Genomic DNA, 20,518 nt, shown 5'->3' with positions numbered 1-20,518 from the left:
CTTCTCAAAATCTGGTTCCCATCTAAAAATTGTATTTCTTCCTTGGATTACAATAGAAACTTGTTGATTGAAACATTCATCAAAAATAATATAAGGTAGTGTTTATTTCTCTTATTACCTATCTATACTACCAAAGGAAAATTTCTCTTGACTATCATAGTATGAAAGCTGACTTATTGAATTCAGTCTTAAGAATATCTTAGAAGGGAACCAGCAGTTAGCATAATGGCTATGTCACTGGACTCCCATGTAGTCGACCGCGGTTCGAGTCCCGGACCCGGTGGCTTAAACTCACGCCGGGCGTGTGTGCGTGCGTGCCCAAGATCCCGAGAGGAGAATGGAGGAGAAGGGATTGCGGCGTGACCATCCCCCCTGGGGGGTGATTTCTCGCTTTCTGTCTCTATGTCTCTCTCTGTCTGTCTGGCGAGTGCATGTGCCCTATAGTGAAAAATCTCTCCCCCCCCCCAAAAAAATAGAATATCTTAGAAAAGTATTGAATTGATTCCATAATCAACTCTTTGCTTATTTACCTGGTAATCATCCCAACACACAGAGAATCAGGAAACTCTTGAAGCTAGTATGGTACAGTGGTTAAGTACCTTGGCTCCACTGTCAGATGGACCTGGATTCAAAGTCTTTACATGTTTTACTGTGTGACCTTGAAAAAGTTACTTACATCTTTCCTGTTAAGCTTCCTTTATGTAAAATGGGTGTAACCATAGTGCTTTCAACAGAGTTCTTCTGAGGATTAAATATTAATATGATAGTTATTATAATTTTATTACATAGAGAGAAGAGCAGATGATTTTTTTTTTTTTTTTTGAGAGAGAGATTTTTACTATAGGGTACATGCACTCGCCAGAGAGAGAGTCAGAAAGTTGAGAAATCACCTCCAAGGAAGATGGCCATGCTGCAGTCCCTTCTCCCCTCCATTCTCTTGGAATTTTGGGCACACATGTGCCCAGCATGATTTTTAAGCCACTGGATGTAGGACTCAAATCACAGCCACGTGGGAGTACAGTGACATAACTGCTGTTCCATCTGCTGGTCCCTTTTTCTTTCCTTTTTAAAGTTTATTTACTTAAACTTTATGAGAGAGAATTAAAGAGAGAAGCATCCTCAACAGGGTTTGAAGCCTCATTTCTTTCCACTCCCAGCCTTTTCAGCCAGCCAGGATCATGGATATGCAGGCCCTACATGTATAGGTAGACTGGGGAAATCAAACCCTTGATCGTCCATATAAATCCAGAATTGCTTGAATAGCATGTCATTTCTGTAACACAGAGCTGCCTCTAGTTCTATTTGACTCTATATCTTATGCTGTTTTTTGCTACACTTCTTCAAACACATACTAGAGAATTTGTAACATATATACGCATACACACACACACTTACATGCACAAACAATGACAGGATATTTTTTGGTTTAATTTTCATTCCAAAAAGGAAGAAGTAGTTAAGAGTAAACTATAGTGTAGGACCAGCAGTTGGCATAATGGCTATGTTGCTGGACTCCCATGTAGTCAACCGTGGTTCGAGTCCCGGACCCAGTGGCTTAAACTCACACCGGGCATGTGTGTGTGTGTGTGCCCCCAAGATCCCAAGAGGAGAATGGAGGAAAAGGGATTGCAGCATGGCCATCCCCCTCATGGCGGGTGATTTCTCGCTTTCTGTCTTTCCATCTCTTTCTGTCTTTCTGGTGAGCGCACACACCCTATAGCAAAAACCTCCCCCCCAAAAAAGAATTAACCATGATATAGAAGTCAAATATAGTTTCTTCTCACACAAAATTTTACATTCCAGTAGAAAATGCATGCTATGGGCATACACAGTCAGGAGAGTTAATCCAGTTTTGGGTTTGTCTGATCAAAGTTAACTTACTTATTGGTGTAACACTTTGTAAAAGTAGTCAAAAGAATAGCTGAATAGCTATAATAATATTTATTTTAAAAATTTTTAATTAACTTACTTTACATACATTCACTGAACATCACTATAGCATACAAAAATGAGTTTTCCCATCCAGAATACACTGCATATTTCCTCAAGCAAGTATATTGCCATACATGTTATTGTCAACAAATAATTTTCCATTTCTTGTTTCTTATATATTTTGCTTCTTTTTTTCCCCCTTGATTCCCTACCTGTCGCTCTCTGCCATTTCCCACTGTCCTCCCACACTGTCTCTGGTATCTACAGTTGCTTTTCATGCCTTTCTTTTTTTTCCCCACATTTTATTGGTTCACAAAAGATCTTAATATAAATACTTTCAATAGCAAGTGCAGCTGACATATACATATCTGTGATACCTGTCTGACTTTAAGCATAAAATTCAGTGAGTAGAATGAACATATTATAAAATAGCTATAATGATATTTATTAACTAATAAGTTTTCTAAGATCTTATGTAATACAAACCAAACATTTATGATAGGATTTTTTATTATAAATTAACTGTAACACTATAGGAGTTACATTTCAAAATTTGAATATTACTTAGGCAGAACTAAGATTCTATGTTTAATAGAGATGGAGAACATTATATTATTTTTATTTTCTTGAAGCTGTAGAATTTAATTTTCTTTTTCTTTTCTTTTTTTTTTTTTTTTTTTGAGAGACTTTTGCTATAGGGCATGTGCGCTCACCAGAAAGACAGAGAGAGACAAACAAACAGGAAGTGAGAAACCACTCCCCAGGGGGCATGGCCACACCTCAATCCCTTCTCCTCCATTCTCCTCTCTGGACCTTGGACATGCATGCACACATGCCTGGCTTGAATTTAAGCCACTGGGTCCAGGACTCGAACTGCGGTTGACCACGTGGGAGTCCAGTGACATAGTCATTATGCCAACTGCTGATCCCTAGAATTTAATTTTCAATTCTAATGATTAAGAGTGAAATATCCTATAGGGGCACTAAGAAAATTCAGTTTCTAGTCTCTCTAAAATCTTAGTCATCAGTAAATTCTATTTCACTTCTGTGTTACAAATGGAGTCTCAGAGTTGGTAAGAATTATGATTGGCTTCAGGCAAAATTGTTTATCAGTAAACCACCCTCCCCAAACAACAACAACAACAACAGAAACAAAAACCTCATCTTTTAGCTTGATTTCAAAAGGCAGTGTGAAACTCTTGACTTTTTAATTTGGATAACAGAATGCTTCAGCTCTGAATCTACTCCATGAATTTACTACCATTCCCTGTGCCTGTTATTTACTTTGTAGAGTCTACAACTGCCACATACAGGGGTAAATTTATATCTATTATAATAATAAGATACAGAACTGTTGGATCACAAATGATCTACTATGCACTTTAAGAGATAGGCTGAATAATCAGTGAAAAGGCTTTCATCTGCACTAATCCAATTTTAAAAGGTAGGCTACTTGCAGTCATCTATGAGAGTGGGTAGACGTTGTAGAAATTGTCATAGGATTATTAATCTGAGGGAGGAAAATGCTGACTTACGGGAAAAAGATGCAGATCTAAGCATCTTTCCACACCTACTCAAAATTGCTTGATCCTGGCTCAGTTCCCAGTTCTGAAATACATAATTTTCATTAAAAAAATCCCAAAAAACCCAGCTTACTGAGAAAAAACATATCAGTCATTACATAAGAGGGATCAATATGATTTTTCTTTTTAAATTATTTCATTTTATTTATCATTATTATTATTACTTTTTAATTTGCTACACAGTACATGTGCTCACCAGGGGGAGAGAGAGAGAGAGAGAGAGAGAGAGAGAGAGTGAGCAAGTGAGAAAGCAATCTGTCAGGTCCAGGACTCGAACCACAGTGAGCCATGTGGGAGTCCAGTACCTTAACCACCATGCCACCTGCTGGGCCCATGATTTTTCTTAAATGTAGATTTGATAAAGTATGAAGTTTTTAATGTTGTAAGGAAGAGAAAGGAATATGTATTTTCTTGGTTCTGTTCCATATATTTAAAAATGCTGTTTAAAGGGCTTATTTATTTCATGAAAGAGATAGGGAGGGAGAGATGGCACCCCCAACAGAATTTTTTTTTCATTCTTTCTTTCTTTTTTTTTGGGAGAGGTTTTTGCTATAGGGAGTGTGCACTCGCCAGAAAGACAGAGAGAGAGACAGAGAGATAGAAAGTGAGAAATCACTCCCCAGGGGGGATGGCCACACCGCAATTCCTTCTCCTCCATTCTCCTCTTGGGATCTTGGGCATGCACGCACATGTGCCTGGTGTGAGTTTAAGCCACCGGGTCTGGGACTTGAACCACGGTCGACTACGTGGGAGTCCAGCGACATAGCCATTACACTAACTGCTGGTCCCCCCAACAGGATTTGAACTCTGAGATTCACCCCCAGCCGCAGGTGGCTTAGACCATGGGTATATGTAGGCCCAGCATGATCAGGGAGGTCTCTGGACAGAAACTTGGAACCTACCCATGTGGGTCAGCTTTGCAGTCAGTCATGTTTTATTCCTGCTACCATCTGACCCCTCTGTTACATATATTTTAATGTAAAAGCAGTAATAATTGTTTAGGAACATGGCTCCTATCTTAAAACATTCACACACATACGAATACATGGAGGGCAAAAGTATAAGTTTTTTTTTAAGAGGTTTTTACCTTAGGACACATACACTCACTGGAGAGAGACACAGACAAAGAGAGGGAAAGTAAGATATTACCCTCCAGATGGGGTGGCCACACCACAATCCCTTCTCCTCCTGGAATCTTGGGCACGCACACACAAGTCCTTGGCATGATTTTCTTGCCACTGGGTCCAGGACTCAAACCACGGTTGGCCTTGTGGGAGTCCAGTGATGTAACCATTATGTATCTGCTGGCCCCAGTATAAGTGATTTTTTTTTTTTTAAAAAACTGCGTTATATTGCTTTAAAGGCACTTACCTTTTGAAAAGCAACTTGAGATTTGAATTTTAATGTTAATAAAAATAAGCATAAATGAACATAATGTTTTTAAATTCAAGGATACCTCTTTTTCTGCCATTGAATTATATGCTGTTGATGATTAAGTCTGCAATGACTATCAAACCTTATCCTTAGCCAACAAAAGACTACTGAGTCTGAGAGTTTCAGCCTGTTGATGGTTATAGAGTGAGGATGAATGAAGTGTGACTGTGACTGACCTCATCTCTCAGATATGCCTTTCCTGTCATGCTCTTAAGGACCTAACAAGGAGCGGCTGGGATTCACCACCCAGATGGCTTAAACTTCATCCCTGGCCCATACTTTCTCTACAGGTTTCTACTCCATATACTCATAGGCCCGTAGCTCCATTTGCTTATCTCGAAGGGACCTCAAACTAGACGTCTAAACTGAAGTTTTAATCACTCCCATAAAAATCTCAACAACGGACCTTCATCCACTGTTCCTTGTTGAAGCAAATAGCACCATCAGCCTCTTATTCAAGCCAAAAGCTATTATCTTTGATACCTTACTATGCCTCCCCTTCCATATCCACCATATAACCCAAGTTCTAGTTTTTTACTCCCATATATCTCTCTATATACTTTTTTCCTACCCCACTGCACATCCCAATCAGGCTACCATCACCACCCACTGGCTTATTGTCCTTACTATGGGCCTCTAGTGTGGCCTCCTCACTTCTGCTCTGGTCATTTTTAATCCATTCTCCATATTACAGTCCTCTGATCTTTTTCAAGCTAATATGATATATTAATCCCCCAAGTAAAAACCTTTCAGTGGATCCTTGTTATTACTGTGGACCAACTTATATTTCCACGTTGGTCATTATTCAACTTCTGAAATGTGCTTTCTTTCTTTTTTTTCTTTTTGCTATAGGGCACGTGTGCTCACCAGACAGAGAGAGACAGAGAGACAGAAAGTGAGAAATCACTGCCCAGGAGGATGGCCACGCCGCAATCCCCTCTCCTCCATTCTTCTCTTGGGATCTTGGGCACGCACATACACGCACCCAGCGTGAGTTTTAAGCCACCAGGTCCGGGACGCGAACCACGGTCAACTACATGGGAGTCCAGTGACATAGCTATTACATTAACTGCTGGTCCCTGAAATGTGATTTCTTTAGCACAGATTCTTTGCACATGCTGTTTCTGCTGCTGGAAGGCCCTCCCAATCCTCCCTACACCCTTCCTTCGGGCCAAGTTAATGCCCACTCTTCCTTCAAATCCTAACTTAATCTGCAGAAATCCTCCCTGATTCTCTTGATTGGGTTGATACCACTCTATGAAGTGTTCTGCTAACATCATGTGTAATTCTTTCATAAATATTTCTCCCCCTGATTAGACTGCAAGTTTCATATAAGGGTAGACTTTGTATCTTTCTTTCATTTCTAAAGTTTAGTTTTCTTTCCTCTATGATCCACGTCCAGTTTCTGCTAGCCCCAGATCATAGGTACATACATGCCTGCTATACTCAGAGAAGCCCCTGGACATGAACTCAGAGCCTTCTCGTGTGGGTAAGCCTCATGGAATGTTGTCATTTCACCGCTGTGCCAACCTTGGGCCTCCAAGTTTGAATCTTTAAGACATGGTTTTTAGGGATCAGCAGATTTGTCTGATCCCAAATCTCATTTTATTCTCTCCAGTGTATTTCCATGGACTGTAGATGGTACTAAAGAAGGTTTGGGGGCCAACAGGTGGCATAGTGGTTGAGGCTCTGGATTCCCACATGGGAATGCAATTCAAGTCCTAGACCTGAGGGCTTGAAACTCACACTGGGCACATGAACATGTGTGCCCAAAATCTAGAGAGGAAAATGGAGGAGAAGGGATTGCAGCATGGCCAAGAGGTGATTTTCCACTTCTCTCTCCCTGTCTCTCTCTGAAAATGTTACCCAAGATAGAATAATTTTTGAAACAAAGTGGCACTACAGATAATGTAAATAAAATATATTTATTTATATAGTCATTTAATTATCCTTTGTTATCAAAATATTTGCTCGTTACTATAAATGCACAGTTTACTTTTATGACTCTTCCTCTTGAATGTGTTGACAAATTAGGAACAAGAATTTAAATGACTCAATATTTTTTGTTGGTGAAGAAGAAATTTACCACTTCTTGTTGGTATTCCTTTTATGGAAGAAAACAAATTTTGTCACTATTTCATTAGAGTGTATAGTTAAACATTTTTATTAGTTAAAAGGATAGCAAAACTAAAAGCCAGATAACACTGTTATTGGAAGACTTTAGATATGTTTAGGAAACCAATCCCTATCATTTTAACACAAAAGAGAATCTTCTTTTATTTGAGCATTCTGGCAGTGGCACTTAAGAAATTCTCTACATCTTTGCTTTGGCTTTCTAAAAGCTCACTTACAATGATTAAAAGTATCTCTCTCATTACTTTAAAAATGTAGGATAAAGGATTGATAGTGTTAAAAACTTTTCCATTTTTATTACAGTGGAAAAATACACCTTTGTGTAAGTTTTGAAGATTCTTCTTCTCCTAAGAATAGTGTTTTTATCATAGCATAACTTTGTTCTGGTTCAAGGACGTACCAAATAACAAGCTTTGGAGGAAGACCATCATTGTGGGCAGTATTGTCTGAACGGGATATGTAACAGAATAGATTAAAACTCTACTACTGGGACCAGCAGATGGCGTAATGGCTACATCACTGAACTCCCATGTAGTTGACAACTGTTCGAGTCCCAGACCCGGTCGCTTAAACCCACGCCAGTTGCGTGTGCATGTGTGCCCAAGATCCCGAGAGGAGAATGAAGGAGAAGGGATTGCGGTGTGGCCATTTCCTCATGGGGTGATTTCTCACTTTCTGTCTCTCTGTCTCTCTCTGTCATTCTGGGGAGCACACATGCCCTATAGTAAAAACCTCTCAAAAAAAACCCAAACAAATAAACAAAAGAGAACTCTACCACCAACCAAATGCATTTCAGAGATGTTGTTCTACAAATTGCATATTTTCCTTGTAAAACATTTTGGCTTAGCTTTACTCACATTAGAACTTTGATCCCAGATGGGCCTTTCCAAGTATGTCATCTATATATTGATACATACCTTAAAACACTGCTCTGACCTCTTCTTCTTGCTCCCAGCAAATGATTTATTTATAATTCTTTTCATAAAGAGATAATCAACTAAAGAGCTTTCTTAAAGGTGGTAAAACTAAAAAGCAAATTAGTTTTATGATTTCAAAGAATTAGCTGACTATTCATTTATTATAATGTTTTCAGACTACTTTAGAACTCTCAAAGGAAGAATTATGGCCTAGTATAGTGCTATAAGGTTTCCTTTATGGACATAGTAAGCCATTTTATCTTGACAGACTCAATTGTTTTTGATTTCCTGCCATGGATATCCATCACAGGAATAGTAGTTGTGATTAATAGCATTTTGTTCACTAACCAAAAGCATTTATAATGTATACATGGAAACTACTCCAAAATGGAGAATAATATTAAGGTTTTTAAAAAAATTAACAATTAAAAAATCAATATCCATTGAGGAGAGAGGATTATAAAGGCACTTCTAGGAAAGGTGGAAAATAAAGTTTTAAATTTTTATGAATTTTAAGGAGAAAATGGAAAAATAAACTTTCAAGAGAGTTTATGGGAAATATTTTTCTCATTTTGAGATGAAAATTATACTTGGAATTTATCACTGTTTCTGTTCAAAACATAAAGAAGATTCTCTTAAATAGATCATTTAAAATGTTTTCTTACTTAAAAAGATATCTTCCTCCCTATTTATTTCCTACTGCCAAGGTAAAAAATTCTAGAATAATGATGGTAGCAATGTAGAGAGTACTGCAGTTGAGTATCTCTTATCCAAAATGTTTCGGATCAGAAGTGTTTCAGATTTCAGATGTTTTTTCAGATTTTGGAATATCTGTATATATATTAATGAAATATTTTTGGGTCATGATCCAACTGTAAACATGAAGTTCAGTTATGTTTTATTATCTTAAACACATAAGCTGAAGGTAATTTTTTTAAAAAAGAATTATTTAATTTTATTTGTTCATTTATTTATTTTAAGTTGACTAAGGAGAGATACAGGGAAAGAAAGGGAAAGTGAGAAAGCAAGCCACCAGGTCCAGGACTTGAACCATGGTCAGTCATGTGAGAATGTCCAGTGCTCCAACTACCATGTCACCTGCTGGTCCCTGAGGGCAATTTTTGATGATATTTTGTATTGTAGAATTTTGACTGTGACCAACCTATCATATGAGGTCAGATGTGGAATACTTCACTTGTGGCATCATGTTGGCACTGAGAAAGTTTCAGATTTTGAAGCATTTTGGATTTTGGATTTTCATGTGAGGAATGCTCAGCCTCTATAGACTTAGAAAACCGGTGGTATCCAAAAATAGATTCTGTTTTAGTAATTAGAAAAAGTCACATTTCTTCTTAAGATAACCAGACCCATGAGATAAAAGCAAAACTGAGAACACAGGTGAAATGCCAACAAATATTATGAGAATGTTCTCACAAAAAATTTTCAACCCAGAAAAATTTCCAGGTGGATTTAGATGGAAGAGACTAAACAAAACTGAAATATCACCAACCAGGGACCAGCAGATGGTGTAATGATTACGTTGCTGGAATCTCATGTAGTCGACTGTGGTTCAACTCTTAGATCCGGTGGCTTAAAACTCATGCCAACCACGTGTACATGTGTGTACAAAATCTTGAGAGGAGAATGGAGGGGAAGGGATTGTGGCATGGCCATCCCCTCCTGTAGAGTGATTTCTTGCTTTCTATCTTTCTCTCTGGCTCTCCAGGGACTACACATGCTCTATAGCAAAAATTTCTCAAAAAAAAAAAAAAAAAAAAAAAGAAGAAAGAAAGAAATATCATTGGCCAGAGCATTTATCATTCATTATTTAGTTCAATTATTTGTTCATTTATTCAATTAACAAATATTTCTTGAGCTTCGATCATCAGAAAGGCACTGGGTAAAGCAAATATGATATGATGGGCATATGTTGAGAGCAAACTATAGCCAGGTGCTTTACAAACCTTGCATCAACTCAATGAAGTGTGTATTCTTATCTTTTCTCCTTTTAGATATGAGGCAGTGAACTTCACGGGGTTAAATAGGTTGCTCAAAGTCACACAAACAGTAAATGGCAGAATTAGGCTTCCAAACTCACCTCATCTCTGAAGTTCACTTCTCTATGGTGCCTGTAATCTAGTGGGGAAGTCAGAAACATTCACATTTACCTACCTATGGATCAGAGACTATAAAAAGCACTGTAAGGAAGTCTTCAAAGGTTCATGATAATGTGTATTTTTTTCAGAAGTTTTTGCTATAGGGCGTGTGTGCTCTCCAGAAAGACAGAGAGAGACAGACAGAAAGCAAGAAATCACCCCCCAGGGGAGATGGCCACACCTCAATCCCTTCTCCTCCATTCTCCTCTTGGGATCTTGCGCACGCACACACACGTGCCTGGTGGGAGTTTAAGCCACTGGGTCCAGGACTCAAACCGCGGTCGACTCCGTGGGAGTCCAGCAATGTAACCATTACGCCATCTGCTGGTCCTTATAATGTGTATTTTGACAAAACTATATATGATTTAAATTTTTTTGTATCAAAATAAACTTGTACTTTAATTCTCTTTTCCACAAAGAAATTTTTTTTTGTTTTTGGAGAGGTTTTTGCTATAGAGTGCGCGCGCTCACCAGAAAGACAGAGAAAGACAGAGAGATAAAAAGTGAGAAATTACGCCCCGGGGAGATGGTCACACTGCAATCCCTTCTCCTCCATTCTCCTCTCAGGATCTTGGGCATGCACTCACACGTGCCTGGCATGAGTTTAAGCCATGGGTTTGGGACTCGAACCACCGTCTGCTACATGGGAGTCCAACGACATAACCATTATGCTAACTGCTGGTCCCTCCACAAATTTTTTTGAAGTCCTTTCATGTGAGAGAGGATATGTGACGTGCCATGGAAGCACAGAGAAGAGACCTATTCATTCTGTTAGTGTCTGGGAAGACTTCACGAAAGCTGGCATCTGAGCTTGGCCGTGAAGATAAAGGGGGAAGAGCATTTTAGGTAGGGACACAAAAGTGCACTGCAGGTTGAAAGATTGCTTATAGTCCCACTAGCTGGAAATTTTGTTGTATTCATTTCAGACTACTTGGCAGTGTATCTGAACAATGCTATGGTCAGCAATCATTACAATTAAACAAGTCTTTTATGGAGTTAATTTCCTAGGCTTTGGAGTTAGGCTATTGGGCTTTGAATCTAGGCTCTGGCACTTAACAGTTTGGAAAATCATCTGAGTCTTATTTAGTCAAATGGTGATAATCATCACAGGCTATTTTATGGAGCAGATGAGTTGATACATGTAAACTGCTCAACTTAGTGTACTGCACATAATATGCACTTCATAAATCGTTTGTTATAAATATGGCATCACAGTAGCATCTCAGGATACCATTCAGTTATCGCAAGATTCTCTTGGTTGCCCTTTTACACCATGGCATTGTTTGAATGGAACTGAACTATACTGTGCAAGACTGTACCGGTTCTCCTATATACTTCAGCAGCATTCTCTCTTTTGTTGCTGGCTTACTGTTTTGTTAGGTCTCTTATCTCATACTCTCAACAGAAATAAAATATTGTGTATTTCAGAATCCATTTGGCTTTAGTACAATTTGGCAGATATTGTGCATGTTCAGGTATAGCAAAAATCTATTTCACCTATTCCTCATTTCCGTAGCACATAGAGGAGGGAGTAAACAGTGTACTTTGGCCTAAGGGGTTGAGAACCGACCATTCAGAGTGGTAGAAGGGGACATAAGGAAAGGGAGAGAATGGCAGGAGAAGTCTGGTATGGTCAGACTGGGAGGGACTTGAAAGTGCTGAGAAGTTCAGTGTGATCCTGTGTGGGGAACAAGCAGGGAGGGAAACAAAAGTAGAAGAGCAGCAGAATCACGCTTAGTTTGAGGAAGATAACTCGTGCATTGTGGAGGCCAGCTTTGCATCTTCTTTGTCCAACAAACTATACAACTTTCAAAACTCAGCCTTTGTGAAGACTTCTTGACCCTTAAGCTTGATTTTGATGGCCTTCAATATGTTCTCATGGCATTATGTGCATACATCTATAACAACAATATATCATAACTACTGACTTTATTTGGCTGTCTTCCACACTTTGATACCAGGAACCACATCTTATCCTTGCTGCCCAGCATCTAGTACAACACTTGCAAACATCAGGTTCCCAATAAGTATCTGTAGAATCAGTTGAGTAATTAATGAGCTAATAGAAGGACCCAAGGCAATTTTTTTGTATCATATATATATATATATATATACACACACACACACACATACACATACACACACACACACATACACATATACACACACACACACACACACACATATATATATATATGTTTTTTTAAAGAGATTTTTACTATAGGATACATGTGTTTGTAGAGAGAGACAGAGAGATAGAAAGTGAGAAATCACCACCCAGTAGGGATGGCTATGCTGCAATCCCTTCTCCTCTTGGGATTATGGGCATGCATGCACACGTGCTTAGTGTGAGTTTAAGCCACCAGGCCTGGGACTTGAACTGCGGTTGACTATGTGGGAGTCCAGTGACATAATCATTATGCCATCTGCTGGTCTCCCAATTCTAATATTATTACTGTAACAATCCATTAGCATTTCTTCTACCTGTAACTGTAATATACCTATTGGCATATTATTTGACAAAAGTTTATTTAAAAATTTGGTAACAGTTTATCTTTAATATTTTATTTCCAGTCTCTTCCTAAAATAATATGAAAATTAAATTCCAAAAGTACTGAAGAAGTTGACTTTTAATCATTTTTAAAGAATTAATTAATTAATTATTTTTCACATGAGTTTTGCCAGAGAAAGAAAAAGAGAGAGAAAGCAAGCCTCGAGGTCCGGGACTTGAACCATGGTCGGCCATGTGGGAATTCCAATGCCTTAACTACCACGACACCTGCTGGCCTAACAATTTTTAATTCATCTAAAATTAAGCTTTTTTCCCCCCTGTAGAGTCCTGGTATAATATACAACATATAGTGTCCTAAAGAGGGGAAAAAAATGCTATTTCTAATCACTTAATTTGTTTGATGGAATTACCAGTGGTCCACAAAGTGAATTAATGTGATCAGCAAACTCAAATGCTTTGTTCTGTAATTTATGCAGAATTCCCGATAAGTCTTTTAGAGTTTGCCAATATATCCAACGATTAAAAACATTAGGCCAAAAGGAATCCTCTATCTTTGCTTTTATAGTACAGGAGCAGTTACTGGAATAGAATCTATCCATTAGCCAAACGAAATGTTTCTATAAATCACTGTATTAATTGCTGAGTTAAAGACTTTGCCTGTGTCATGAAAAGCAAACAAGAGATGTTGCCCAAGAGATGAGTGTTCAGCTGATTTGAAAACAGCATGCTTAATCAGCCTTTAATCAAAATAGGTCTAGATGACAGGCTTTTTCTTTGGATCATTTAATTTTGACTTACTAAGACAATCAATTCTATTTGATTTTTCCTATTCTTATAGTATTTCTCTTCTCAGAACACTGTATATGGTTTAGGGCCTTATTTGATGAAAAGTATATGATTCCATCTTACTCCATTTTTCTTTGACTTTTTTTTGTTTCTGTACATCTTGGGCTTTTGCAGAAAGTGAGAGTAGTCTAAATTTAATAGAATTTCTTAATCTTCAATTAAAATTCTTTAAAAAATAATTATTTAATTTTATTCATTATTATTATTATTATTATCTTTTTATTTGATGAGAGAGAGAGAGAGAGAGAGAGAGAGAGAGAGAGAGAGGAAGAAAGTGAGAAAGCAAATGACCAAGTCCAGGACTCGAAAATGGTCGACCATGTGAAAGTCTGGTGCCTCAACCATCACATCATCTGCCAGCTCCAATCTTAAATTAAAATTCTAATTAAGGTTGTGGTGGGCCAGCAGGTGGCAAGGTGGTCAAGGGCACTGGACTCCCACAGGACCATTCATGGTTTGAGTCCCAGACCTTGCAGCTTGCTTTCTCACTTTCTCTTTCTCTCTCTCTGGTCAAATTAAAATAAATAAAGTTAAATATAAAAAAAATCTAATTAAGGTTTTTCCAGTGTATGCAAGCTAGTACAACAAAAGCAGTACATTTTTGCATATACATGCTAGAAAGAAGAGTCATCAGGATGATTTAGAAATTGAATAAAAATCAAATGCCCTTCTAAAATGTTGGCCTACCTTTTGGAGATACTTTGCTTTTTCTTCAGATTCCTGAATCTTGAGGGCTTCAGCAATGACGTCTGTATTCTCTAAAGGAAATGAAGTCAAATTCAATCTGAAACAATTTTATCATCTTATAACATTGATAGGAAATTTGGTAACACAGACTAGGAAGGTAAGCACAAATACACACTGGGTCTTGAAACTTTATAAGCCATATTCATAAATAATTGGAGACTGAGTTAGTGATCACCGCGGGGACCTCTAATTATTTATAATATTTTTCATTGATTTAATTTTTAAAAATATTCTTGAGGTTTTATACATTTTCATATGAGACAGGTCTTACTATGTTGCCCAGGCTGGCCTTGATCCTCCTGCCTCACTCTCCTGAGTAACTGGGTTACAGGTGCGCTCCACTGTGCCCAGCTTTAATGATGAGTAAAGCCTGAGTACAGAGACAAGAAAACGTCTCTAAGAGAATGCATCTGTAGTATCAGAAATTCCGATTTCTACAATTCTATGCAACCTGCTATAGGAACATAGGCATTGTCCTCTGGATAAATAGGATGGTGCAGGCAGCAGATGTAATTCAGAAGGTTGTGCCATCATGTAAAGTTGTACTCTAGTAATTATTACCTATTGTCTGAAGATTCTTTCAGGTTATTGGGACCAGCAGTTAGCGTAATGGCTATGTCGCTGGACTCCCATGTAGCTGACCGCGGTTCAAGTCCCGGACCCGGTGGCTTAAACTCACGCCAGGCACGTGTATGTGTGTGCTCAAGGTCCCGAGAGGAGAATGAGAATGGATTGTGGGGTGGCCATCTCCCCTGGGGGGTGATTTCTTGCTTTCTGCCTCTCTTTCTCTGTCTTTCCAGTGAGCGCGCGTGCCCTATAGTAAAAATCTCTCTAAAAAAAAGATTTGTTCAGGTTATTGAAAGGCATACAACTGGATACTCAACTGTTGTTCTCAAGGGAAAAGGGTGGAAAGTGACATTTTTCTAAAAAATACAAAAGGGAAGTAAAGTAATTGCTGGAAAAGGCCATGGCACTAAAGGTTTTTGATTTTCAGTATATATATGAGAATTGTGGGGAGGGGAAGAGGGCAGCAGGTGGCATGGTGTTTAGAGTACTGGACTCCCACATGGCTGGCTGTGGTTTGAGTCCTGGACCTGGTAGCTTGCTTTGTCACTCCCCCTCACCCCCTTTGATGACTATAGTAAATTAAAATAAAAAATATTTTTAAAAATTGCATAGTAAGTTTCCACATCTTGAAACTCACTAAGGGCTTACAGATGAATTTCAGACTTCAGCTTTCTCTGGGACTTTCTTGTTTGAAGTCAGTTATGTAAACTACTATCCTTTCAGCCAACATCTAACATCTCCAATTATTCTATATTGTTTGACGAACAGGTGCCATAATTAGGGGGTATTTACAATGCACCTTTTGATGTAACCAAGATACCACTGATCCTTTTTGGGTTTGTTGGGAAGATTCAGGAACTACTTATGTGTTTGTTCATGTCTAAAACTGTTTGTATATACCATTCAGACATGTGGAATGAAAGATTCCTATTCCAGAAATAGGTGGGGCAGTTTCTCCAGGTTGGTTACAGTGAAGGCAGGTATTACCGGCGGTGTTAGCCACTCCACTCACCAGGCACACAGATCTTACGGGGCCGCGCCACCGGCAGACGCTGGCTGCTACCTCTGCCCGGCACCAGCTGCGATTCGTTAGTGGGGTACATCGACGCCGCGATCCAGAACTGCTTAGCTAAGTTGGTATCTTCCTCCGAGGAGCCGGCGAACACTAGTAATCCCGGGGAGCAAATTTCCTGGGACTCGTGTGGGCTGCTAGGACCTCCGCAGGGCCTCGTTTCCATGGCGACTCAGGACGCTTTGCCAAGGTCCCTCGCTCCTCCTTCAACCCCGCCCCTCCGAGAACTGCCTGGTTGGTAACAGCCCCCGCTGCAGCCCTGGTTTCTCTCAGGTGTTGGTGTCCCGCGCGCGATTTGAAGCCTTCTGAAGCCCACTTCTGTGAACATAGGCTTCGGGGGCCAGTCCAGCCTCGGAGTCGGGATGGAACAGTCAAAACATCAACTTTGGGTCGTGTTTTGTCCTGTTGGTGTCAGTGAGGGAGCATTTTAACCTCTTATAATCCTCAGTCTTCCATACCCTCCCCACACAAAGAAGATACCTAAATAAGCTTTAAATTCTTTACCACCACTGCCCCAGTACCTCCTTCCAGACCAGATTGCCCCAGTTTGGCACACGCTACGTGGAAGTGCTGGGACCTGAGTTGGATAATTCAACAGGGCTGCCCTGATTCTGCTCTATGGGCACTAGAGGCCTGAACTGGGCTGCAAGTACCCATGTACAGATTTTGTGATTTTTCTACGCCTCTACCCCGCCCCCCCCTTTTAAGACAAATCTTAGGTAACAATTTGGACTTAAATTGTAATTGCATTTATTAATCATTCCCGCTAAAAGTTGAGTGCAAAAGTCATTTTAAAAAAAGGAGATATATCTAATAAGGAACATATCACTTCATGAGAAATAAATTAGGACAATTTTTGCTAATATAGTTTAATAAAAGTATTAATGCGCACGCGCGTGTGTGTGTGTGTGTGCACGCGCTAGCAAATGGCTCTCCCAGGAGAGTTTGTCAATCTAGGAAGAATTTAACTGTTTTAGCAATAGAAAAGTTCAAGTTTTTGTGGCAATAACTGAGATAAACCCATAGTAACCACAATTTATGTCCTTATGGCACTTTATTCTTTAAAAATATTACTAAAATATCTTACAGAAAGATAGCTCGAAAGTTGATAATCATAATATAACCAGATCAATCATCTAAGGGGAAAAATATCAGATACAAGATAACCTATTTTGGTTAAGAGCCTGAAGGGATATAGAAAAAATATATCTACACATACATTTTACATTGTATACTTAGAAGCTAAAATGTTGGTTTTTCTCTTGATCAGTTGATTGGCAAGGGATAATATCAGCATATTCCAATACCCTTCTCCCCCAAACATAGTGATGTTGCACAGGCAGCTCATTTGGATGAATTACCAAATCTTTTTACCTGGCCGTGTGGTTAGTGATTGGTACTATTAGCAATCAGCTAACTACACTGCCTAGTAACTAGACTCACAGAAAAACCCTGCAGTCTCGAATTGGTGCCTCCGCACGTTGTGACAGGCAAATCAGGTTAAGTTGTAGCTCATTTTAGCTGCTGGCTTGGCGAATGCCCTACTGAATAAACTAGGCACAGTGAATCCTAGCATACATCATTGACCATTACAAGTGTGTGTTGGGGGATGGGGATCCCCTTATCCAAGCAGTTTAAATGTCTTTGTATCGCACTACTAAAGCCATTAATCTGCACGGATTCCGTTTCCCTTCCGTGAGACTGTATGGTCTTGCTTTATACTCAAGATCTCTAGCACACTAAATGCTTGGAGAGGCCCGCGCGTTTCCGAGGGTCTACTCGCCCTTCGACACCGTGCCAGCTTGCCAGCGCCGCGCCGCGGACAGACGCTGACGCAGCCCATCCCCAAGTGCCAGTTCTCCTCTCCCACGCTGTGGGGCGGCCCAAGCCGGCGTCCTTCTCTCGGCGGGGCGGCGGGTGATGCTGTGCCTTGTTTTGATGGCAGTGGAGTTAGTGATTGTAAACAGCACAGTACAATCAGCTAATTACACTGCCTACAAACCGAGCACCGGGCGCCCACGGCTGCAGCTCCTGTACGTCCGCAGCACCGACGCGGTGTCCCCAAGCGGGAGGGCCGCGGGGTCCGGGCCCACCTCCGTCGTCCTTTTCATTGGGGGCGACACTTGACAGTGGCTGGGCGCAAGGATCAGGGTGAGAGTCTCCGGAAGACGCCTCCAGGCTAACCGGCAGCCTCGCGGGATTAGTCGCGCACACTACACGGCCGGCGGGCGGCGCTGCCGCAGGGCACCCGCATCCCCCGGGGCCTCGCCACCGTCCCAGGTGGCCCCTGGGAGCTCCCGGCCTCCCCTCCTCCGCAGTCTCCCGCACCTCCCTGGGTCCTCCCGCTTAGTTCTCCCCTTCGCTTCCACCCGTGGGCCTCCCACCTCCCTCAGGCTCAGTCCGCCCGCCACAGAAAACTTCACTTCCCAGCCATGGAGCCGGCTCTCGACCGCGTGCGCCCTGCAGCTCCAGGTGGCCGAGTGACCGCCGGTGGGGGAGGTGTCGGTGGGGCAGAGAAGGGGGTTTGGAGAAGGGCCCGTGGGCGGGCCCAAGTGAGGCCTGGGGGAAGAGGCCCTGAATATGGAGGCGCAGATCCTTTAGAAATTTCTCTTTTTGATAGGGCGGGAGAAGTAAAGAACTCTTTTTCCCCACCCAAGTTCCCCAACATGTCCACTAGCCCACCCAGTTTTCATGCCCTATCCACTCTGGGAAAACAGCTTCCCGGGCACCTCGGACTGTAGATTTGAACTTTCCACATAGAGGCAGACCAGGGCAGCCTCTAACATGCAGGGGGACTGCCTTCGAGAGAGTCCCATCTGCACTCAAGTGATCCTCTGGGGAGTTGACCTTATGCTCATAGAGGGTCATGTGTTGAGGCAAAGGCTGGGTCTCTCAGTCAGATAGTGAACTGGCCAACTCATTAGATCAAAGTGTGGCCCTTGTTCAAGGTCATGGTTTTGAACTCTCAAAGTCAGTCTTAAACAAAACTATTCATATTTATTTAATTACTTGCTATATGTTTAGCACCTAAGGTATTCGTCCTGCCCTCCATTTGTACGATCTAGTGACAAAGTGGACACATTATCTGCCATTATATTACTACTGTAGTAATATATTACTAAACTGGCTAGACTCTACTGATAGAGGGGGTGTCAGTGAGAAATGTAATAGGTCAGAGAATGTTCATGTTAGCTTGGGGTAGGTCTTTGAAGCAAGAGTAAATCTGGATGCTAGAGGGAAAGGGCTGTGGAGACCAGAGAAGCAACATCTTGTGACAGTTAAAATTTCTTTTTGTGCAATTCCACCTCTGATAATGTAGACGTGCTTGTATGTATTTAGAGTAGGCTGGCCAAAGGGGATAGTTAGGGAAGATTGCTGGATAATCTCTACTAATAATTATTTCCTCTTTTCAGTGAATAGAGGATAAGAAATATGCTTCTTATCCCCACTTTGTGGAACTCAATTGGAAGTAGCCCACCTGCCCCCGACCCCTGCCAGTGAAACAATCTGGTCTTCATACACCTACTACTGAGTACTCATTGTTTCCCCCCCACCCCCCAGGGCTCAGCTCTAAATTACTTTCCACAGAAGAAAACTTCTCATCTATAGATTGATTTCTTAAAAACAGCAAATGGTCTCAGATGTCACTAGTAACATGAATAAGGACAGGTTATCTGGATCGCTCAACCCAATGTAAACTATTAAGACACCCAAAGAGCTTTCCAAGGATGAGTTGAGTAAGTTACATTATCTGTGAATATGAATGACAACATATTTCTTGTGAATGCATCCTTTGTTCTGTAAACACCAAAGTATAAAAAAACCAAAATATAAAGAGTACAGTACAGAAAATGTTAATTGTAAAAAAAAAATTAGCTTGAAAAAATTCATTTATAACTATTTTGCATGCATTTTACCTTTGGAAGAGTCACAGTGTTGTAGCATACATTACACACACACACACACACACACACACACACACATATATATGACTCACACATCTAACTATACATACGTAAATAAAACCAGGAGTGAAATAGTCTCTATTTCATTAGCAAAATGCAGACTTAGAGATCTTGGTTAGGTCATAGTTATGAAACCAATTCTGTTCTTTCAAACTGTTAGTCATTCCTACCCAATACCACTACGCAAATACCATATTTAATACTTCTTCCCCCTTGATGTTTTATGATTATTAGTTGCATCTTAAGTATCTTACCTGAACTGGATTGCTGCCATCCAAGGCAATGGTTGCGTTAGATGCCTTGAAAATTAGATTTTTAAAAACTTCTCTTCGAAGGTAATTAAAAATAAGGAAAACTCATATACAAAAGTCATCAAGCTGTGTTGCTTCCTGAAATAATATTTTTAATGCAGTTTATTTTGTATGTAGTACAACTAAAAAAGTAAAATAATGACAAAAATGTGTGGCCTAATTCTGTTTGGAAAAAAGAAGAATACTTGTTCTTAGGGTTGCTGTTGATTTGGCCTGCAGTTACTAGAGAAACTCCAAAGATCTCATTGCCTTTATGGTTCATGTCTAGGCATGCCTGCAGACCAGAAAGACCCATGATTTAATCTAAGTAAGAATGCTTGTAGTGTTTTAAATGCCCAAACAG

General features: G+C 40.2%; 1 protein-coding gene and 1 non-coding gene across 2 annotated transcripts in view; both read right to left on the bottom strand.

Annotated features, from left to right (window-relative positions):
• Positions 1–20,280, bottom strand: part of HOATZ (HOATZ cilia and flagella associated protein) — a 28,091-nt gene extending 7,811 nt beyond the window's left edge. The window contains exons 1-3 of the mRNA XM_006150972.2: positions 20,119–20,280; positions 15,840–16,301; positions 14,201–14,271 (exon numbers count right to left, since the gene is read on the bottom strand). Of these exons, the coding sequence (XP_006151034.1) occupies positions 14,201–14,271; positions 15,840–16,065 (297 nt within the window). The 5' untranslated portion in view covers positions 16,066–16,301; positions 20,119–20,280. The remainder of the gene's footprint in view (positions 1–14,200; positions 14,272–15,839; positions 16,302–20,118) is intronic.
• Positions 17,273–17,327, bottom strand: MIR34C (microRNA mir-34c). Its single transcript, NR_129462.1, has one exon. It is a non-coding gene; the product is annotated as a microRNA mir-34c (primary transcript).
• Positions 20,281–20,518: the final 238 nt, after the last annotated feature.

This window comes from Tupaia chinensis, unplaced genomic scaffold, assembly GCF_000334495.1.
Source record: "Tupaia chinensis unplaced genomic scaffold, TupChi_1.0 Scaffold000311_2, whole genome shotgun sequence".
Lineage (NCBI taxonomy): Eukaryota > Metazoa > Chordata > Mammalia > Scandentia > Tupaiidae > Tupaia > Tupaia belangeri.
This window is presented reverse-complemented; position numbering and strand designations above follow the sequence as displayed.